The 22,480-nt window shown below is 44.2% G+C and overlaps 1 protein-coding gene across 1 annotated transcript; it reads left to right on the top strand.

Annotated features, from left to right (window-relative positions):
* On the top strand, positions 1-21,298 carry LOC311119889 (uncharacterized protein; the record flags this gene model as incomplete). The annotated part of the gene is made up of 5 exons (XM_084194539.1): positions 1-226; positions 19,244-19,507; positions 20,674-20,764; positions 20,901-20,955; positions 21,068-21,298. The coding sequence occupies 5 exons, from the start codon at positions 1-3 to the stop codon at positions 21,296-21,298; spliced, it is 867 nt and encodes a 288-aa protein (XP_084050665.1).
* Between the last annotated feature and the right edge of the window lie 1,182 nt (positions 21,299-22,480).

The following is a 22,480-nucleotide window of genomic DNA, read 5'->3' as shown; positions in this document are numbered from 1 at the left end:
ATGCCGGAGCCATCCGCTCCACCGGGGTCCGAGCCGGGACCAGACGTCAGCCCCACACCATGGTCCAGACAGGGCTTGGTGCATCGCGGGAGGACTGAGGGGGGAAGCAAAGCACCGGGGTTCGGACCGGACCGGGCGTGCAACGGGGAGGCAGGAAGGGAGAAGATGTTACTGCCTACGTCGCACCCGAAGCCGGAGCCGGAGCCCCCACCCATCAACCGCCCCAGTACTCCTCCCTTTTCCCCCTAGTTTTGTGTATTTTTTGGGAGAGGGGGGATCATGTGTGGTCGGGAGTCTGCACCTTAGGGGGGGGGGGTACTGTGAGGGTTTGATTGTGGTTAGGCCTTACTCCCACTAGGGGGAGGGGGAGGACCACAGTCAAGCCTTCACATCATTACTAGGGGTGGTTTATGATCCCCAATCAGAGACCGCTGTCTAGAGTTTGTCTCTGATTGGGGATAGTATTTAGGCACCTCTCACATCCACCTGTGTGTGGATCATTGTTCGTGTTTGTGCCTGTCTGCAATTGTGTTCACAGCATGTAAGTCACTTGGTGCTTTTCTCTCCTTGTTTATTTTGAATACTTATAGTGTGACAAGTTTAAATAAAAAGGATGTCACTCCACGAGCACTCTGTCTACCGTCCCTTAACACTGTGACAGGGAATAGTTTTTCTAAACAGAGGGAATTGATAATTCACCAGCAGATTCACACCGGAGAGAAACCGTACCGCTGCTCTCAGTGTGGGAATAGTTTCACTGCATCTAAAACCTTAAAATCTCATCAGAGAATTCATACAGGGGAGAGGCCTTACCCCTGCTTTGATTGTGGGAAATGCTTGAATCAATCAGGAACCCTGACTACACACCAATGCATACAAAAAGGAGAGAAGCCTTATAGCTGTGATCAGTGTGTGAAGAGCTGCTGCAATCAATCAGGAACCCTGACTGCACACCAACGCATACACACAGGAGAGAAGCCTTATAGCTGTGATCAGTGTGGGAAGAGTTTTGCTCAATCCGGAAACCTGACTATACAACAGCGAATACACACAGGAGAGAAGCCTTATAGCTGTGATCAGTGTGGGAAGAGTTTTGCTCAATCCGGAAACCTGACTATACACCAGCGAATACACACAGGAGAGAAGCCTTATAGCTGTGATCAGTGTGGGAAGAGTTTTGCTCAAGATTCCACCCTGACTGCACACCAGCGAATACACACAGGAGAGAAGCCTTTTTGCTGTGATCAGTGTGGGAAGAGCTTTGCTCTATTTGGATACCTGACTACACACCAGCGAATACACAGGAGAGAAGCCTTATAGCTGTGATCAGTGTGGGAAGAGCTTCAATCGATCAGGACACCTGACTACACACCAGCGACTACACACAGGAGAGAAGCCTTATAGCTGTGATCAGTGTGGGAAGAGCTTCTTTCATTCAGGAGCCCTGATTACACACCAGCGAATACACACAGGAGAGAAGCCTTATAGCTGTGATCAGTGTGGGAAGAGTTTTGCTCCGGATTTCACCCTGACTACACACCAGCTCAGGCACACTGGAGAGAAACCTTACTCCTGCCTATGTGAAAAGAGCTTTGCTCATTCAGGGTCACTGATAAAACACCAGAAAGCACAAACATGTTTTCTTTCATCTCCCTCCTCTCCTGCACAGGTTCCTGATCCCTAAATAAAGTTTCAATAGAAAACATCTTGTAAAGAGCCATCTATCTCCCATTGTCTAACAGTTGACTAAATCTGATTACCATGGTAACCTATGTAGCATAATATGCAGCTCTGGATCCATATTTATCAAGCGTCTTACATTTACATTTACATCATTTAGCAGACGCTCTTATCCAGAGCGACTTACAAATTGGTGCATTAAATTTATGATAGCCAGTGGGACAACCACTTTTTTCCCCTTATTTTTTCTTTTTTTATGGGGTGGTGGGGGAGGGGGGGGGGGGGGGGGGGGGGTAGAAGGATTACTTTATACTATTCCACGTATTCCTTAAAGAGGTATTGTTTCAAGTGTCTCCGGAAGGTGGTCAGTGACTCCGCTGTCCTGGCGTCGTGGGGGAGCTTGTTCCACCATTGGGGTGCCAGAGCAGCGAGCAGCGGGAACTGTGCTTCTGTAGAGGTAGGGGAGCTAGCAGGCCAGAGGTGGATGAACGTAGTGCCCTCGTTTGGGTGTAGGGTCTGATCAGAGCCTGAAGGTAAGGAGGTGCCGTTCCCCTTACAGCTCCGTAGGCAAGCACAATGGTGTTGTAGTAGATGCGAGCCTCAACTGGAAGCCAGTGGAGTGTGCAGAGGAGCGGGGTGACATGAGAGAACTTGGGAAGGTCGAACACCAGACAGGCTGCGGCGTTCTGGATAAGTTGTAGGGGTTTAATGGCACAGGCAGGGAGCCCAGCCAACAGCGAGTTGCAGTAATCCAGACGGGAGATGACAGGTGCCTGGATTAGGACCTGTGCCGCTTTCTGTGTAAGGTAGGGTCGTACTCTGCGAATGTTGTAGAGCATGAACCTGCAGGATCGGGTCACCGATTTGATGTTAGCAGAGAACGACAGGGTGTTGTCCAGGGACACGCCAAGGCTCATTGCACTCTGGGAGGAGGACACAATGGAGTTGTCAACCGTGATGGCGAGATCATGGAGCGGGCAGTCCTTCCCAGGGAGGAAGAGCAGCTCCGTCTTGCCGAGGTTCAGCTTGAGGTGGTGATCCGACATCCACACTGATATGTCTGCCAGACATGCAGAGATGCGATTCGCCACCTGGTTATCAGAAGGGGGAAAGGAGAAAATTAATTGTGTGTCATCTGCGTAGCAATGATAGGAGAGACCATGTGAGGATATGACAGAGCCAAGTGACTTGGTGTATAGAGATAATAGGAGAGGGCCTAGAACTGAGCCCTGTGGGACACCAGTGGTGAGAGCACGTGGTGCGGAGACAGATTCTCGCCACGCCACCTGGTAGGAGTGAGCTGTCAGGTAGGACGCAATCCAAGAGTGAGCAGAGCCGGAGATGCCCAACTCGGAGAGGGTGGAGAGGAGGATCTGATGGTTCACAGTATCAAAGGCAGCGGATAGGTCTAGAAGGATAAGAGCAGAGGAGAGAGAGTTAGCTTTAGCAGTGCGGAGAGCCTCCGTGACACAGAGAAGAGCAGTCTCAGTTGAATGACCAGTCTTGAAACCTGACTGGTTTGGATCAAGAAGGTCATTCTGAGAGAGATAGCAGGAGAGTTGGCTAGAGACGGCACGCTCAAGAGTTTTGGAGAGAAAAGAAAGAAGGGATACTGGTCTGTAGTTGTTGACATCGGAGGGATCGAGTGTAGGTTTTTTGAGGAGGGGTGCAACTCTCGCTCTCTTGAAGACGGAAGGGACATGGCCAGCGGTCAAGGGTGAGTTGATGAGCGAGGTGAGGTAAGGGAGAAGCTCTCTGGAAATGGTCTGGAGAAGAGAGGAGGGGATAGGGTCAAGCGGGCAGGTTGTTGGCCGGCCGGCCGTCACAAGTCGCAAGATTTCATCTGGAGAGAGAGGAGAGAAAGAAGTCAAAGCATAGGGTAGGGCAGTGTGAGCAGGACCAGCGGTGTCATTTGACTTAATAAATGAGGATCGGATGTCGTCAACCTTCTTTTCAAAATGGTTGACGAAGTCATCCACAGAGAGGGAGGAGGGAGGGGGAGGAGGAGGAGGATTCAGCAGGGAGGAGAAGGTGGCAAAGAGCTTCCTAGGGTTAGAGGCAGAGGCTTGAAATTTAGAGTGGTAGAAAGTGGCTTTAGCAGCGGAAACAGAGGAAGAGAATGTAGAGAGGAGGGAGTGAAAAGATGACCGGTCTGCAGGGAGTCTAGTTTTCCTCCATTTCCGCTCGGCTGCCCGGAGCCCTCTTCTGTGAGCTCACAATGAGTCGTCAAGCCACGGAGCAGGAGGGGAGGACCGAGCCGTCCGGGAGTATAGGGGACATAGAGAGTCAAAAGATGCAGAAAGGGAGGAGAGGAGGGTTGAGGAGGCAGAATCAGGAGATCGGAGGGAGAAGGATTTAGCAGAGGGAAGAGATGATAGGATGGAAGAGGAGAGAGTAGCGGGAGAGAGAGAGCAAAGGTTGCGACGGCACATTACCATCTGAGTAGGGGCAGAGTGAGTAGTGTTGGAGGAGAGCGAGAGAGAAAAGGATACAAAGTAGTGGTCGGAGACTTGGAGGGGAGTTGCAGTGAGATTAGTAGAAGAACAGCATCTAGTAAAGATGAGGTCAAGCATATTGCCTGCCTTGTGAGTAGGGGGGGGGGACGGTGAGAGGGTGAGGTCAAAAGAGGAAAGGAGTGGAAAGAAGGAGGCAGAGAGAAATGAGTCAAAGGCAGACGTAGGGAGGTTAAAGTCACCCAGAACTGTGATGGGTGAGCCATCCTCAGGAAAGGAACTTATCAAGGCGTCAAGCTCATTGATGAACTCTCCAAGGGAACCTGGAGGGCAATAAATGACAAGGATGTTAAGCTTGAATGGGCTAGTGACTGTGACAGCATGGAATTCAAATGAGGAGATAGATGGGTCAGGGAAAAAAGAGAGAATGTCCACTTTGGAGAGATGAGGATTCCTGTGCCACCGCCGCGCTGACCAGATGCTCTCGGGGTATGCGAGAACACATGGTTAGACGAGGAAAGAGCAGTAGGAGTAGCAGTGTTTTCTGTGGTAATCCATGTTTCCGTCAGCGCCAAGAAGTCGAGGGACTGGAGGGTAGCATAGGCTGAGATGAACTCTGCCTTCTTGGCCGCAGAAAGGCAGTTCCAGAGGCTGCCAGAGACCTGGAACTCCACGTGGGTCGTGCACGCAGGGACCACCAGATTAGAGTGGCAACTGCCACGTGGTGTGAAGCGTTTGAATGGCCTGTGCAGAGAGGAGAGAACAGGGATAGACAGACACATAGTTGACAGGCTACAGAGAAAGGCTACAATAATGCAAGTTATGGAGTAGGAGTGCTATGTGTGTTGGGTGGGGTGGGGTTGTTCAGAGCTGTATCTTATTTCATTAACTCCTATTATCCATTAAATAATTGTATAATGTAGAATAATGTTTCAACAATACTAGCTGTGTATTCTTGTATTCAATAGATCAATAAATTAAATCCATTATCTGCTCAACAACGTCTGCTTATCACATTATGTTTTTAAATCTATAATAAGAATCTATTTTTTATAAGGATCATAGGTCTCTTGTATAATTTGTTTGCTCCTAAAAGATGTTCATTTTTTTTATTGTAAAACCCTTCACCAGGTTTTAGTGTAGTTGAAGCGAATGTAGTGTTGGTTGTTAGGAAGAGGCATCATGGGGGCAGGAAGCCAGCTCTGCCCATCAGTACTTATAGGTCATGTCAACCACAGACCTCACACTCTTCTGTTTTCTCACAGCCAGTAAGGTCTCCTACCAAACTGCTCTCTCTTCACTCTGGAAATACACTTGATAATATCTTATACCTTACTGTGATGGACATTTTATGTTTGTGCTTTTCTAATAACATATTTCTGTGTTCTTTTCATGTGCTGTTCTAATAACCAATTTCTGTGTTCATGCAAGTGACTGATTGAACAAATCCTCACTTATCAGTATCTGCAATTTGGCAGTACGCCCCAACCTTGTTTTGAGAACCAAAGATATCTCTGTTTCAAGGTCTCAGCTTAGAGAGAAGAAGCCTCGTGAGGTATTGGTTGGTCACGTGAAACAAGCAAATGTCAATTTATTATGAATGATGGTCACGTGATTGAAGCAAACGTTAATTAATTATGAATGATGAATAAGCTAAATCATGGCCTCCCGAGTGGCGCAGTGGTCTAAGGCACTGCATCGCAGTGCTAGCTGTGCCACTAGAGATCCTGGTTTGAGTCCAGGCTCTGTCGCAGCCGGCTGCGACCGGGAGACCCATGGGGCGGCGCACAATTGGCCCAGCGTCGTCCAGGGTAGGGGAGCGTTTGGCCGGAAGGGATGTTCTTGTCCCATCGCGCAGTGCACGCTGACTTGGTTGCCAGGTGTACGGTATTTCCTCCGACACATTGGTGTGGCTGGCTTCCGGGTTAAGCGGGCACTGTGTCAAGAAGCAGTGCGGCTCGGTTGGGTTGTGTTTCGGAGGACGCGTGACTCTCGACCTTCGCCTCTCCCGTTGCAGCGATGGGACAAGACTGTAACTACGAATTGGATACCACGAAATTGGGGAGAAAAATAATATGCTAAATCATGCAAATATGACTTGTCTGCAGTATATAAGAAAAATAACAGGACTGCCCCATTGGATCTCCTGATCGACATATGGTGCATTGAGTTGGATGAAACCTCTCCAGTTAACTGTTAATTAATAGGATGATTAATTGAAGATTAACTTTGAGTGTCCCTAGTGGTAATTTCCACGACATCGTTTAGAATTTCCACGACAAGTCCTTATGGTAAATGTACACAGTGATTTAAACATCCCAGCTCATCGATAGCATACACTAGACCTATCATCGTCTCCTCCATGGCGGCTATGCTGTCGCCCCTGGCAATGGTGTACGGTTCAGAGCACAGTCACTAGGTCCATGGTGGAGAGGTGCGGCTCGGAGAGGAGAGGCGCTACGGAGAACAGAGGATCATGGGAGAATGAGTCCCTCATGATGTCACTGACGCGGTTCTAGGGACGGAGTAGGGTGGAGCGACGGATCCTAGACAGAGAGAGGAGGGAGGGAGAGCGACAGAAAGGTCACTAGCCGTACTGTGGCAGGGAGATGAGATGCAGACGCAGGAGGGTGGAGCAACGGATCCTAGCGATAAAGAGAGGGAGGGAGGGAGAGGGGAGGGAGGGAGAGGGGAGGGAGGGAGAGGGGAGGGAGGAGAGAGACACTCTTAGAAAAAAAGGTTATTTGGCTGTCCCCATAGAAGAACCCTTATTTGTTCCAGAGCTCACAGAGAGGATTGAAAAGGACTTTCCACTGACTAGTAGCATCCATTTTCATATTCCCCACTAGAGAAAACAGAGATGTGAAACATCTAATATAAGGAGAGTGTTGGCAAAGAAAGAGAAGTGAAAGAGAGGGAGATGGGGTGAGTGTGAGAGAGTGATGGAGAGATAGAATAATAGACAGACCGGGGGAGGTGAAGAAGGTCCTGGCCAGTTTGTGGTGTGTGGTGAGGGATCCTCCTGAACCCTAACACCCTGAGAGAGAAGGATCAGTATCTCACTTCATTGGTTTCATTATGGCTTTTCCGTAGTTAGGAAAGGACATCACAAGCTTGAGCTGGGTCGCTCTGGACTTCTGCACTGAGAATCAAAGAGAGAGAGAGAGAGAGAGACACGAGATACCATGGCAATGTTTCACATTCACACCGCTGAAACATCATCGCAAAAAGCATTGTCATCATAATCACAAAACACTTGAAAGAAGAGGTGTGTGAGTCATCATAGCTTTAACCTACACACACAGATTACACACATGGACACGCAGTTTGTTCAAACACAAACATACACGCACGCACACACACCCACACACCCACACACACATGATTCACACTGGGTTACTCAGTAAAACTGAATAAGGTCATCTGGTTGGTTTGTTTTCATCCTGCAGTTCTTCTATTCATCCACTAGTGGTCTCCCTACACCTGACTCAAAACACCACAACTACAGTATTTTCCAGTACTCATGTTATCTGTCCTCTTTCCCCATCAGGGAGACTCTATTCCAGTGCATGACAACGTCTCAGACATGGCCATGACCCCTCTGCAGCACAGAGAGCGGACACAGACAACCAGGATGACGTTCACTACGCCAGCATCCAACACAGAAACCAGGAAGTGTCTCCATACTCCACTGCACAACTGTCTCAACCCCAGAAACAGGACGAGGATATCCAGTATTCTGCTGTGAAATTCAACCACTCCAGTGCTACTCAATAGACTGTCTTTCAGTCAGATTGATGGTTGTTGTGTTGTTGAGATGCCAGTAGAAAGCACTGTAGTACAGTACACTGGAAACACCAGGTTTTAGTGCAGCTGGTGAGACATACAGAACTACAGAGAAACCATAGGCCTATCAGTGTGGTCAAATTATGTTGTTGCGTTTGGTTTAAAGTATTTTAATGGGGATCTTTTCGATTTTTTTATAAGCACTTCAGTGACGTGTTGTTTGTCAGGAAAAGGCATCATGGGTGCAGGAAGCCAGATCTGCATCACCTTCTTAGACCCTCAGTACATCTAGTTGGTGTCAACCACAGAACTCACACTCTTCTGTTTCACACAGCCAGTATAATGTATCCTACCAAACTCCTCTCTTCACTCTGGAAGTACACTTGATACTACCTTTTACATTATCATAATTTGTTCTTAGTGATTTGTTCTGCATAATGAATGTTTGCATGTCAGTCTCCTAGTAAAACCTTTGTTTTGTTTTGCATCGGTTCCATATTTGTTATGTTTTAGCACGTAATAAAAAAATAGGTGATTATGTTAATTGCCTGATACCGCTTAATTGCATTATCAGTAATTAGCATTATCAGTAATTAAACAGATGATATAAATAGGTTATCTTTATTAAAGCAGTAGCACAACATGACATAGGTGTAATCTACATAATAATAACCATCTTTCTCCTATCCGTTGCTATTCAATCTATAGTCATCTACTCTGATAACTGGGGTACAGATCTATAGGCCTATCTGACATCATTAGTTGTCTTTGAAAAGCACTGTGTAAGTCCCATGTCTTATTATAATAATTATAAGTAGACTGAGTCATGCATGTTAATGACTTAAATAGGAAGGAACAGGCATGTCTGTATCAGCTACTTGAGCCCTGACTACTTTAAATATTTTAAGAACTCACACTTCCTGTTTCTATGCACTGGCAGTAAGTTGACTTACAGTACAAGACCTCCCCCCTTCACTTCACTCTGTAAGTACGCTTGACTTGTATATCTTGTAATATTGTGCTTGATAGATTTAGTGATAAACCATATATTCTGATAAAGACAGGGACCCAGGTATCAATGCTATAGTCAGGATTATGAGAATATAACAGATCTGAAGCAATTAATGAATAATGTCTACAGTGTAAACAGTGCTACAGACAGATCTATTCAATAAGTCAGTGTTTCCCAACCCTGGTCCTCCAGTACCCCCAACAGTACACATTTTCATTGTAGGACAAACACACCTCATTCAACTCATTGAGGGCTTGATGATTAGTTGACAAGTTGACTCAGGTGCGTTTGTCCAGGGTTACAATGAAAATGTGTACTGTTGGGGGTACTGGAAGACCAGGGTTGGGAAACATTGCAATAAGTGATTGTTCATCTCTCATTTGATGTATAAGGTGTATTTATTCACCAGCTATAGTTAGTTATGTTTCTAAGACTGCAGGATGAGAGATGGTTTGAGTCACATTGATGGCTGTTGTGTTGTTGAGATGCCACCCCACAGTACACTAGAAACACCAAGTTTTACTGCAGCTGGTGGAACCTTTTATGATTGTAAAACTGTAGGGTGGGTGATGCAACAATGGCCTTGAGAACAGCAGGAAGTGTGTTGGTGGTCTGTGGCAGGTATGGGCTCATTCATTGGGAGCAGGAACAGGCCGGACCGGGCTGGCGACGCGCACCACTGGCTTGGTGCGGGGAGCAGGAACAGGCCGGACCGGGCTGGCGACGTGCACCACTGGCTTGGTGCGGGGAGCAGGAACAGGCCGGACCGGGCTGGCGACGCGCACCACTGGCTTGGTGCGGGGAGCAGGAACAGGCCGGACCGGGCTGGCGACGCGCACCACAGGCTTGGTGCGAGGGGCAGGAACAGGCCGGGCCGGGCTGGCGACGCGCACCACAGGCTTGGTGCGAGGGGCAGGAACAGGCCGGGCCGGGCTGGCGACGCGCACCCCAGGCTTGGTGCGAGGGGCAGGAACAGGCCGGGCCGGGCTGGCGACGCGCACCCCAGGCTTGGTGCGAGGGGCAGGAACAGGCCGGGCCGGGCTGGCGACGCGCACCACAGGCTTGGTGCGAGGGGCAGGAACAGGCCTCTCGCCTGTCCGACGACGGCCCCGTTGGCGCCGCTTCTCCTCTCCTGCCTGGGTCTCCCCCTTCATCGCCCTCCGGTAACGGACGGCCTCCTCCTCCGTTATCGTCCCCCAACCGAGGAGGACATCTACCAACGTTACCTCCGGCGTTTGCTCCTGGAAACGCTGCTTGGTCCTGTTTTGGTGGGATCTTCTGTCACGATCGTCGTAACGAGTGGACCAAGGCGCAGCGTGAAATGCGTACATCTTTTATTGAGTACTATTAACAATAACAAAACAACAAAACGGAACGTGAAGTCCTCGGTCATAAACACAAACCTACACGGAACAAGATCCCAAGTGGGATCTTCCCAAGGGACAAGTGCACAACAGGCTGCCTAAGTATGGTTCCCAATCAGAGACAACAAGACACAGCTGCCTCCGATTGGGAACCACCCCGGCCAACACAGAAATACACGATCTAGAAAAGAACACATAGAAAACAAAACATAGACACTACACATAGAAACTAACACCCTGGCTCAACATATAAGAGTCCCCAGAGCCAGGGCGTGACATCAATGACTGTGGCGTTACTATATTTTTCAACCCTCTTGTTATCTGTCCTCTTTCCCCATCAGCGAGACTCTAGTCCAATTGATGACAACTTCTCAGGCTTTGGTCCAAGTGCTCCCTTCATCAACCTCTATGATTTGCGTCAGATTGATGGCTGTTGTGTTGAGATGCCAGTAGAGAGGCCTATTGGTATGGTCAAATTATATTCTAGGATTTGAATAGGGATGTTTTATAACTTTCCTTCTTGTGTAATAGCTTGACTGGCTTAAACCCTTGGCTTCTATAAGGAAGGTAGGCCTCTTGTATAAGTGCTCCAAAAATATGTTAATACATTTGTTGTAAAGCTCGTTACTGACGTGTTGGTTGTCAAGAAGAGGCATGACAGGAAGCCAGCTGTGCATCCCCATTTTAGCCTCTCAGTACATCTAGTTAGTGTCAACCACAGACATCACACTCTGTTTCACACAGCCAATAAGGTCCTCTATCAAACCTCTCGCTCTCTCTTCACTCTGTAAGTCCACGTGATAATATCTTATACCTTACCATTCTACTTTTAATCAGTGATTTCTTACGCGGAACGAATGCTTGCATGTAAACCTAATTGTAAAATACACATCTGTGGTGTGGTTTCATACATTTCATTTTGTTTAGTTTAATTATGTTTAGTTGAAATATGTAGAAGAGTCAAGGATATGTTGTGTCCCTTGGTTACAAAACAACAATGCTATAGTCATGATAAGGAGAATAAAATAGGTTTGAAACAATTTATGGAAAAACAGTGCTACACATCTGTTAGAATAAGTGACCCCCTGCCCCTCCACCGCTGAGTTGCAGTATGAGGTGTAATCTACATAATATTAACCATCTACTCTATTAACGAGGGAACTGATCTGTAGGCCTATGTGACGTCATTAGTTGTCCTGCATCAACAAGACAGTGTCATGCATGTTCATGTCTTACTAATATGTGTAAAAAAAGATATATACAGTGGGGGAAAAAAGTATTTAGTCAGCCACCAATTGTGCAAGTTCTCCCACTTAAAAAGATGAGAGAGGCCTGTCATTTTCATCATAGGTACACGTCAACTATAACAGACAAATTGAGCATTTTTTTTCCAGAAAATCACATTGTAGGATTTTTAATGAATTTATTTGCAAATTATGGTGGAAAATAAGTATTTGGTCACCTACAAACAAGCAAGATTTCTGGCTCTCACAGACCTGTAACTTCTTCTTTAAGAGGCTCCTCTGTCCTCCACTTGTTACCTGTATTAATGGCACCTGTTTGAACTTGTTATCAGTATAAAAGACACCTGTCCACAACCTCAAACAGTCACACTCCAAACTCCACTATGGCCAAGACCAAAGAGCTGTCAAAGGACACCAGAAACAAAATTGTAGACCTGCACCAGGCTGGGAAGACTGAATCTGCAATAGGTAAGCAACTGTGGGAGCAATTATTAGGAAATGGAAGACATACAAGACCACTGATAATCTCCCTCGATCTGGGGCTCCACGCAAGATCTCACCCCGTGGGGTCAAAATGATCACAATAACGGTGAGCAAAAATCCCAGAACCACACGGGGGGACCTAGTGAATGACCTGCAGAGAGCTGGGACCAAAGTAACAAAGCCTACCATCAGTAACACACTACGCCACCAGGGACTCAAATCCTGCAGTGCCAGACGTGTCCCCCTGCTTAAGCCAGTACATGTCCAGGCCCGTCTGAAGTTTGCTAGAGTGCATTTGGATGATCCAGAAGAGGATTGGGAGAATGTCATATGGTCAGATGAAACCAAAATATAACTTTTTGGTAAAAACTCAACTCGTCGTGTTTGGAGGACAAAGAATGCTGAGTTGCATCCAAAGAACACCACACCTACTGTGAAGCATGGGGGTGGAAACATCATGCTTTGGGGCTGTTTTTCTGCAAAGGGACCAGGACGACTGATCCGTGTAAAGGAAAGAATGAATGGGGCCATGTATCGTGAGATTTTGAGTGAAAACCTCCTTCCATCAGCAAGGGCATTGAAGATGAAACGTGGCTGGGTCTTTCAGCATGACAATGATCCCAAACACACCGCCCGGGCAACGAAGGAGTGGCTTCGTAAGAAGCATTTCAAAGTCCTGGAGTGGCCTAGCCAGTCTCCAGATCTCAACCCCATAGAAAATCTTTGGAGGGAGTTGAAAGTCTGTGTTGCCCAGCAACAGCCCCAAAACATCACTGCTCTAGAGGAGATCTGCATGGAGGAATGGGCCAAAATACCAGCAACAGTGTGTGATAACCTTGTGAAGACTTACAGAAAATGTTTGACCTGTGTCATTGCCAACAAAGAGTATATAACAAAGTATTGAGAAACTTTTGTAATTGACCAAATACTTATTTTCCACCATAATTTGCAAATAAATTCATTAAAAATCCTACAATGTGATTTTCTGGATTTTTTTTCTCATTTTGTCTGTCATAGTTGACGTGTACCTATGATGAAAATTACAGGCCTCTCTCATCTTTTTAAGGGGGAGAACTTGCACAATTGGTGGCTGACTAAATACTTTTTTTCCCCACTGTAGTTCCCTGTCTTAGAGAGAGGGGCACTGATCTGTAGGCCTATGTGACATCATTAGTTGTCCTGCATCAAAAAGACTGTGTCATGTATGTTCATATCTTACTAATATGTGTAAAAGATATATATATATATTTCCTGAGCTCTCTTATATCTCCTAGATATAGGACAGCCACTTCTAAACACGTTATGATGTCTTTTTTGACTGTCTTTTTTGCCATTTATGAATGTGTTATTCAATGAGTTTCCATGGGATTTGGTACTAAAGGCCAAATTCAATATTTTATCAAATTAAATTAAATAAAGATACCTAAAGCGGTCTTAAAATTCTGAATCAAAAAGCTAAATTATCTATGATATGACCATCTTAAAATAATTCCATGTGTCAGCTCATAACTATATCAGCTACTTGAGCCCTGACTACTTTAAATACTTTAAGAACTCACACTTCCTGTTTCTATGCACTGACAGTAAGTTGACTTGCAGTACAATACCTCCCCCCTTCACTTCACTCTGTAAGTACGCTTGACTTGTATATCTTGTAATATTGTGCTTGATAGATTTAGTGATAAACCATATATTCTGATAAAGACAGGGACCCATGTATCAATGCTATAGTCAGGATTATGAGAATATAACAGATCTGAAGCAATTAATGAATAATGTCTACAGTGTAAACAGTGCTACAGACAGATCTATTCAATAAGTCAGTGTTTCCCAACCCTGGTCCCAACAGTACACATTTTCATTGTAGGACAAACACACCTCATTCAACTCATTGAGGGCTTGATGTTGACTCAGGTGTGTTTGTCCAGGGTTACAATGTAAATGTGTACTGTTGGGGGTACTGGAAGACCAGGGTTGGGAAACACTGCAATGTGTGATTGTTCACCTCTCATTTGATGAAGAAAGTGTATTTATTCTCCAGCTATAGTTAGTTATGTTGCTAAGACTACAGGATGAGAGATGGTTTGAGTCACATTTATGGCTGTTGTGTTGTTGAGATGCCAGTAGAGAGTGCTGTGTTACAATACACTGGAAACACCAGGTTTTACTGCAGCTGGTGGGACCTTTGTGATTCTAAGACTGCAGGGTTGGAGACAAACAATGGCCTTGAGAACAGCAGGAAGTGTGTTGATGGTCTGTCTCTGGTCTGTGGCAGGTATGGGCTCATTCATTGGTTACCTTCTTTCTCTGTATTGTTCAATCTACATACAGTGCCTTCAGAAAGTATCCACACCCCTTGACTTGTTTTCACATTTTGTTGTGTCACAGCCTGATTTTAAAATGATTACATTGAGATTGTGTGTCACTGGCCTACACACAATACCCCATAATTTCAAAGTGGAATTATGTTTTTAGAAAGTTTTACAAATTAATAAAACATGAAAAGCTGAAATGTCTTGAGTCAATAAGTATTCAACCCCTTTGTTATGGCAAGCATAAATAAGTTCAGGACTATAAATGTACTTAATAAGTCACACAATAAGTTGCATGGACTCACTCTGTGTGCAATAATAGTGTTTAACATTATTTTTAAATGACTACCTCATCTCTGTACCCCACACATACAATTATCTGTTAGGTCCCTCAGTTACTGACACATCAGTAGAGAGCAGTGAGTTGACGTGATTTAGTTATATAAGATTCCTGTGGAAGTAATTGAACTTTCTGTTTATGTCCTGAAAGAAGAGGCCATCTAAAGTTGTGGACTTTTCATTTAGGCCTAATTAGCCATTCAAAGGAGAAGAATGTTACCGTGACAACGTTGTAGACTACTTCTATTATTTTAGTCCCTGCCAGCCCTCATACAGACTCCATGAACACAGTAACGGCTGTCATTCTTTATTTTGGTTTGTTTGTTTGTTATTGTGATATCGGAGATAAATGCTGTAAGACTGCTAGGTTGTATTGCTATGTTTTCATTGGTTGTCTTCAAGCTAGACTACACGTGCACGTGAGGTAGGTTACAGTAGGCTGTTCTGTGAACTGTGAAATTGTGCCTGTTGTGTTGTTGCTTTGTCACGATCGTTGAGAGACGGGTCAGACCAAGGTGCAGCGTGGTATGCGTACATATTTATTAATGAAGATAAACACTTGACAAAACAACAAACGCAACGTAACGTCACGTCACGTCCTATGGGCTATACTCACAACAAGCCAAACCGGAACACAAAACAAGATCCCACAACAAAGGTAGGCAACCAGGCTACTTAAGTATGATCCCCAATCAGAGACAACGAGCGACAGCTGCCTCTGATTGGGAATCACACCCGGCCAAACATAGAAATACAAATACTAGATCCTAAACATAGAATCTAATAACATAGATCTCAACAGAAACTCACACCCTGACCCAACCAACAAGAGTTCTCTCGATCAGGGCGTGACATGCCTAAAACTGCCTATATATTTTCATTATTTTAAAGCAGAACTGTCTTTTCATTACAACTGCCTTGTGGTAGGGGGCCTAACCTGGGATGTATTGCAGGTGGATGCTCCATGATATTAACCACATAATCTGAGGGGCTGTATACAGTGAGTTATTTAACTTTTCACCCTATACCATTAGGAAAGGTGCAACTACTACTAAGTACTGTGGTGAGGTTAAATGTGTTCGGCAACAGGGACACAGCTCTGTTAGTTGCTAAACCTCCCAAGGCTGATCTAAGAAAAACCCTACAAAAACAGCTATTTCCTACCTGTTACACACTCTTAATATTTTTCAAGCCCATATGGAAAAATGTATGCGCACATGACTGTAAGTCGCTTTGTATAAAAGCGTCTGCTAAATGGCATATTATTGTATTATTATTATAAGCATGGTGGTGGCTGCATCACGTTATGGGTATGCTTGTCAAAGGCAAGGTCTTGGCAGTTTTTTAGGATAAAAATAAATGGAATAAAGCTAAGCACAGGCAATATCCTAGAGGAAAACCTGGTTCAGTCTGCTTTCCAACAGACACTTCGAGACAAATCCACCTTTCAGCAGGACAGTAACTTAAAACACAAGGCTGGAGTTAATCACCAAGACAACATTGAATGTGCCTGAGTGGCCTAGATACAGTTTTGAATTAAATCGGCTTGAAAATCTATGCATTATTTGGAATATGGCTGTCTAGCAATGATCAACAACCAACTTGACAGAGCTTGAAGAATTAAAAAAATTATAATGTGCAAATATTGTACAATCCAGGTGTTCTAAGCTCTTAGCTGTAATTGTTGGCAAAGGTTATTCTACAAAGTATTGACTCAGGGGTGTGAATACTTATGTAAATGAGATATTTCTGTATTTCATTTTCAATAAATGTGTAAACATTTCTAAAAACATGTTTTCACTTTGTCATTATGGGGTATTGTGTGTATTTGTATTTGTATTTATTATAGATCCCCATTAGCTGCTGCCAAGGCAGCAGAGACTCTTCCTGGGGTCCAGCAAAATTAAGGCAGTTATATATTTTTAAAACATTCCAATACATTCCTAACAGATTTCACAACATATTAAGTGTGTGCCCTCAGGCCTCTACTATACTACCACATATCTATAACACAAAATCCATGTGTACATGTGTGTATAGTGCATATGTTATTGTGTGTTTGTATGCATGTGTCTATGTTTGTGTTGCTTCACAGTCCCCGCTGTTCCATAAGGTGTATTTTTTTATTTTTTTATTTTTTATTTTTTTATAATGAGTTACTTGATGTGGAATAGAGTTCCATGTATTCATGGCTCTATATAGTACTGTGCGCCTCCCATAGTCTGTTCTGGACTTGGGCACTGTGAAGAGACCTCTGGTGGCATGTAGATGGGTGAGAGAAAAAATCTATGTAATCCATTTAGAATTTAGGCTGTAACACAACAAAATGTGGAATAAGTCAAGGGGTATGAATACTTTCTGAAGGTACTGTATATATTATATATCTACCTATAGTACACTAGAATAACCAAGGTAAGCTAGCTTTACCATAGGCCCACATACATAAACAATTCAGGACAAGAATCCAAAGTAGCAGTCTTTCACACCTCACTGACTGACACTTCTCTATGGATTCCATTGAAACTCAACTCAGCAACTACAGCAACAAAGTGTGGACAAAAAAGCCAAGTTATGGTGTCTCCTACCAACACAATGTGGGGACAGAGGGCAACACTGACCTGTAGCACCACCTGTACTCTGAGTGACAACCCCAACCCCACCTACATCTGGTACAAGAACGGCCAACGTCTAGATGAACCCGCCTTCCAACAATACTCTGTTATCAGTTCTTTTACAAACAGTTACTCCTGTGCTGTAAAAGGCCACGAGGATCTCCTCTCTCCTGCAGTGTGTGAGTCTAAATACAATTACAGTATTTTTTGCAAAAGATTATTCATATTTTTTAAGTTTGCAAAGTTTGAATCTTACTACGATTATTACTATCACTAAAGTTGTATTGTTCAGTCCTGAATGAACTGTTTTGAAAGATAATTGACTAATTTCTTAAACTCATTGATGGGTTACTTTAGTCTTTTAGGTGTTCTGGGTAAGACCTGTTTCAACGTGACTTACCTCCATCAGAGTATCTGTGCCTTGAAGGGGTCAACAGTGGAACTGCCCTGCACATATCAACATCCAAGTAATCATACAGTCTCAGAATCAAACTGGTACATCCAAGAGAAACTTGATGAGGAGCCTAAAATTCTGAGCTCGGTGCCAGAGTATGCAGGTCGTGCGGAGTTCGGTGGGGATAAAGAGAATGTCTGCACCCTGAGAATCACAGACCTGAGAGAGAGTGACTCAGCTGAGTACTGGTTCACATTCAAGACTCAGACACAACGCTATTGGTATAATTTCCTTCAAAGAGAGACACATGTCAGGCTGTCTGTCACAGGTACACTAGTGTGTGATGCTTTATCAGTTACATTCAAGTATTTTGACCTTAATAGGAATGACAGTCTACAGTGCATTCGGAAAGTATTCAGACCCCTTCCCTTTTTCCACATTTTGTTACGTTACAGCCTTATTCTAAAATGGATTAAATAAAACATTTTCCTCATCAATCTACACACAATACCCCATAATGACAAATGCGAAAACAGGTTTTTAGATTTTGAGCATCGTGTTTCCATTGATCATCCTTGAGATGTTTCTTTAACTTGACTGAAGTCCAAATTTGGTAAATTCTATTGATTGAACATGATTTGAAAAGGCACACACCTGTCTATATAACATGTCTATATAATATGACAGTGCATGTCAGAGCAAAAACCAAGCCATGAGGTCGAAGGAATTGCCCGTAGAGCTCCGAGACAGGATTTTGTTGAGGAAAAGATCTGGGGAAATGTCTGCAGCATTGAAGGTCCCCAAGAACACAGTGGCCTCCATCATCCTTAAATGGAAGAAGTTTGGAACCACCAAGACCCTTTCTAGAGCTGGTCGCAAAAATGTCTAAAAATAAGTTTTTGCTTTGTCATTATGGGGTATTGTGTGTAGATTGATGAGGGGGGGAAAAAACAATTTAATCCATTTTGGAATAAGGCTGTTACATAACAAAATGTGGAAAAAGTCAAGGGGTCTGAATACTTTCCGAATGCATTGAATATAATGAATGTTTTGCTTCATATGATTAGAATTGACGTCAACTAATGTAATACGGTATGTTTTTAATCCCAGGTCTGCAGGTGAAGTTGTCTTCTGCCACGGTGACAGAAGGAAAGGCAGTGTTACTGACCTGTAGAACCACCTGTACTCTGACTGACAACCCCAACCCCACCTACATCTGGTACAAGAACGGACAACTCGTAAACAACCAAAATAACTACCTGTTCCTAAACCCAGTCAGTGGAGAGGATGCAGGCAGATATTCCTGTAATACAAAAGGGTATGAGAATCTCTACTCTCCTGAAGAGACTCTCACTGTCATTTGTGAGTATTTGTAAATAAATGACAGTTTTAAACTTCATTTGTACTGTGCGTGCTCTCGTATTTAGTTGAGTTTTTTAAACTTCTGAAGGATGTCACGTGTTTCCAAGACAGAGGACCAGAGATCTAGTCTCAGAACATATTGTTGAAGTGGCAGCATGATGTCGGCTGTGTACTCTTACCCCTCTGTGTTCCTCAACACCAGATGCTCCAAAGAACACCTCAGTGTCAGTAAGTCCTTCTGGTGAAATAGTGGAGGGCAGTTCAGTGACTCTGACCTGCAGCAGTGATGCCAACCCACCTGTGGACAAATACACCTGGTACAAGAAGAACGTAACCTCACCAAAAGCATCAGGACAGAGTTACAGCATCACTAACATCAGCTCTGAGGACAGTGGAGAATACTACTGTGAGGCAGTGAATGAAGTTGGAGCGAAGAATTCTACATCTCAATGGATCATTATAGCAGGTCAAATATGATTTAATCATTAGCATATTTTAATCTACAGTCGTGGTCAAAAGTTTTGAGAATGACACAAGTATTGGTCTTCACAAAGTTCGCTGCTTCAGTGTTATGAGATATTGTTGTCAGATGTTACTATGGTATACTGAAGTATAATTTCAAGCATTCCATAAGTGTCAAAGGCTTTTATTGACAATTACATTAAGTTTATGCAAAGAGTCAATATTTGCAGTGTTGACCCTTCTTTTTCAAGACCTCTGCAATCTGCCCTGGCATGCTGTCAATTAACTTCTGGGCCACATCCTGACTGATGGCAGCCCATTCTTGCATAATCAATACTTGGAGTTTGTCAGAATTTTGCAGAATATCAGTTTGTCCCTGATGTTTTTCCTGGAGAGATGTGGCTTCTTTGCTGCCCTTCTTGACACCAGGCCATCCTCCAAAAGTATTCGCCTCACTGTGCGTGCAGATGCACTCACAACTGCCTGCTGCCATTCCTGAGCAAGCTCTGCACTGGTGGTGCCCCGATCCCGCAGCTGAAACAACTTTAGGAGACGGTCCTGGCGCTTGCTGGACTTTCTTGGGTGCCCTGATGCCTTCTTCACAATAATTGAACCTCTCTCTTGAAGTTTTTGATGATCCGATAAATGGTTGATTTAGGTACAATCTTACTAGCAGCAATATCCTTGCCTGTGAAGCCCTTTTTGTGCAAAGCCATGATGATGGCACGTGTTTCCTTGCAGGTAACCATGGTTAACAGAGGAAGAACAATGATTTCAAGCACCACCCTCCTTTTAAAGCTTCCAGTCTGTTATTCTAACTCAATCAGCATGACAGAGTGATCTCCAGCCTTGTCCTCGTCAACATTCTCACCTGTGTTAACGAGAGAATCACTGACATGATGGCAGCTGGTCCTTTTATGGCTGGGCTGAAATGCAGTGGAAATGTTTTTTGGGGATTAAGTTCATATTCATGGCAAAGAGGGACTTTGCAATTAATTGCAATTCATCTGATCACTCTTCATGACATTCTGGAGTATATGCAAATTGCCATCATCAAAACTGAGGCAGCAGACTTTGTGAAAATTAGTATTTGTGTCATTCTCAAAACTTTTGACCACGACTGTACACTATATGATAACACATGAATTCATGTTGTCCATGTTGGTTTAGGGAAACAAACATCTGTGAAGAATGCAGCTAGAGGTATCACAGTGGTTGTTCTGGTTCTCATCCTCTGTCTCTCTGGCTTCATGTGGTTCAGGTGAGCATCCTGTCCTTTCACTTTATCGTTCTGATCTGTTACTAACTTAATTGTCATTGATTGATTGATTGATTGATTGATTGATTCATTCATTCATTAATTCTTTAAATGATTCCCACGTTCATGTGCAAAACAGGAAGAAGGCCACCACATCCACCTCTGTCACGAGGAACACAGCAGACAATGGACAGGTGAGTTAAGTTCACATAGTATTTGTTTGTTTTCTTTCAGATACTGCACTTCATTAGGCTTGCCTGGCACAATGGAACAAATTGAATTTAGTCTGTCTTCTTTCCCCATCAGGTAAACTCAAGCCTTGTTCATGACAACATCTCAGGCATGGCCATGACCCCTGCTGCAGCACAAAGAGCAGACACAGATGACCAGGATGACGTTCACTACGCCAGCGTCCATTTCTGTAACCAGGAAGTGCCTCTGTACTCTACTGTCCAACTGCCTCGACCCCAGAAAGAGGATGATGATGGCCTGTACACTGCTGTGAAATTCAACCGCACCAGTGCTGCCACCTGGTGAGCAAGTCTAGCCATTAGAACATCTCAGATTATCTCATAATTAAATGGTACTTGTGCTTGACAATTGGGAATGCATACAACACTTGTATGTTATGCAGACCAGCAGTTGTTTGGTTTAAATGTATTAAGATATAGAATGACTTAAAAGTTGTTTGGTTTAAATGTTTTAACATCTATACGGTGCCTGAGGAAGACCCCCAGCATCATCAAGGACCCCACAAACCCCAGCCCCGAGCTGTTCACTCCTTACCGTTGGGCAGACGGTACTGGAGCATGAGGTCTGATACCTACAGGCTCAGAGACAGTTTCTATCTACAATCCATCAGACTGCTGAACACTTGAACTGGACTGACCACCTACACTGTTTCTTCGCACACTGAGAATAATGGCACCGGAGGGAATGGCTGCCATTTTACGGGCTCCTAACAAATTGTGCTAATTTTTTCACATTGTTTGTAACTTCTTTTGTACATAATGTTTCTGCCACCGTCTCTTATGACCGAAAAGTGAAGCGAGTGGGGAACCCACCTCTACCATCCATCCTATTGGCCAACGTGCAAACACTGGTGAACAAACTGGATAAGCTCTGTTCGAGACTATCCTACCAACAGGACATAAAAAACTGTAATATCTTATGTTTTACTGATAGTGGCTGAACGATGACATGGATAATATACAGTTGGCTGGGTTTTCCGTGCATCGGCAAGAGAGAACAGCTACCTCCAGTAAGACGAGGGGTGGTGGTCTGTGTCTATTTGTCAATAACAGCTGGTGCGGGATATCTAATATTAAAGAAGTCTCAAGGTTTTGCTTGCCTGAGGTAGAGTACCTTATGATAAGCTGTAGACCACAGTGCCTTGCAAAAGTATTCATCCCTTTTGGCGTTTTTTCCTATTTTGTTGCATTACAACCTGTAATTTAAATTGATTTTTATTTGGATTTTATGTAATGGACATACACAAAATAGTCCAAATTGGTGAAGTGAAATGAAAAAAATTACTTGTTTCAAGAAATTCTAAAAAATAAATAAGTGGTGCGTGCATATGTATTCACCCCCTTTGCTATGAAGCACCTAAATAAGATCTGGTGCAACCAATTACCTTCAGAAGTCGAATAATTAGTTAAATAAAGTTAACCTGTGTGCAATCTAAGTGTCACATGATCTGTCACATGATCTCAGTGT

The sequence above is a fragment of the Coregonus lavaretus genome (assembly GCF_964263955.1).
Source record: "Coregonus lavaretus genome assembly, contig: HAP1_SCAFFOLD_55, whole genome shotgun sequence".
Classification (NCBI taxonomy): Eukaryota; Metazoa; Chordata; class Actinopteri; order Salmoniformes; family Salmonidae; genus Coregonus; species Coregonus lavaretus.
Note: the sequence above shows the minus strand (reverse complement) of the source record. Positions and strands in the feature narration are given on the sequence as shown.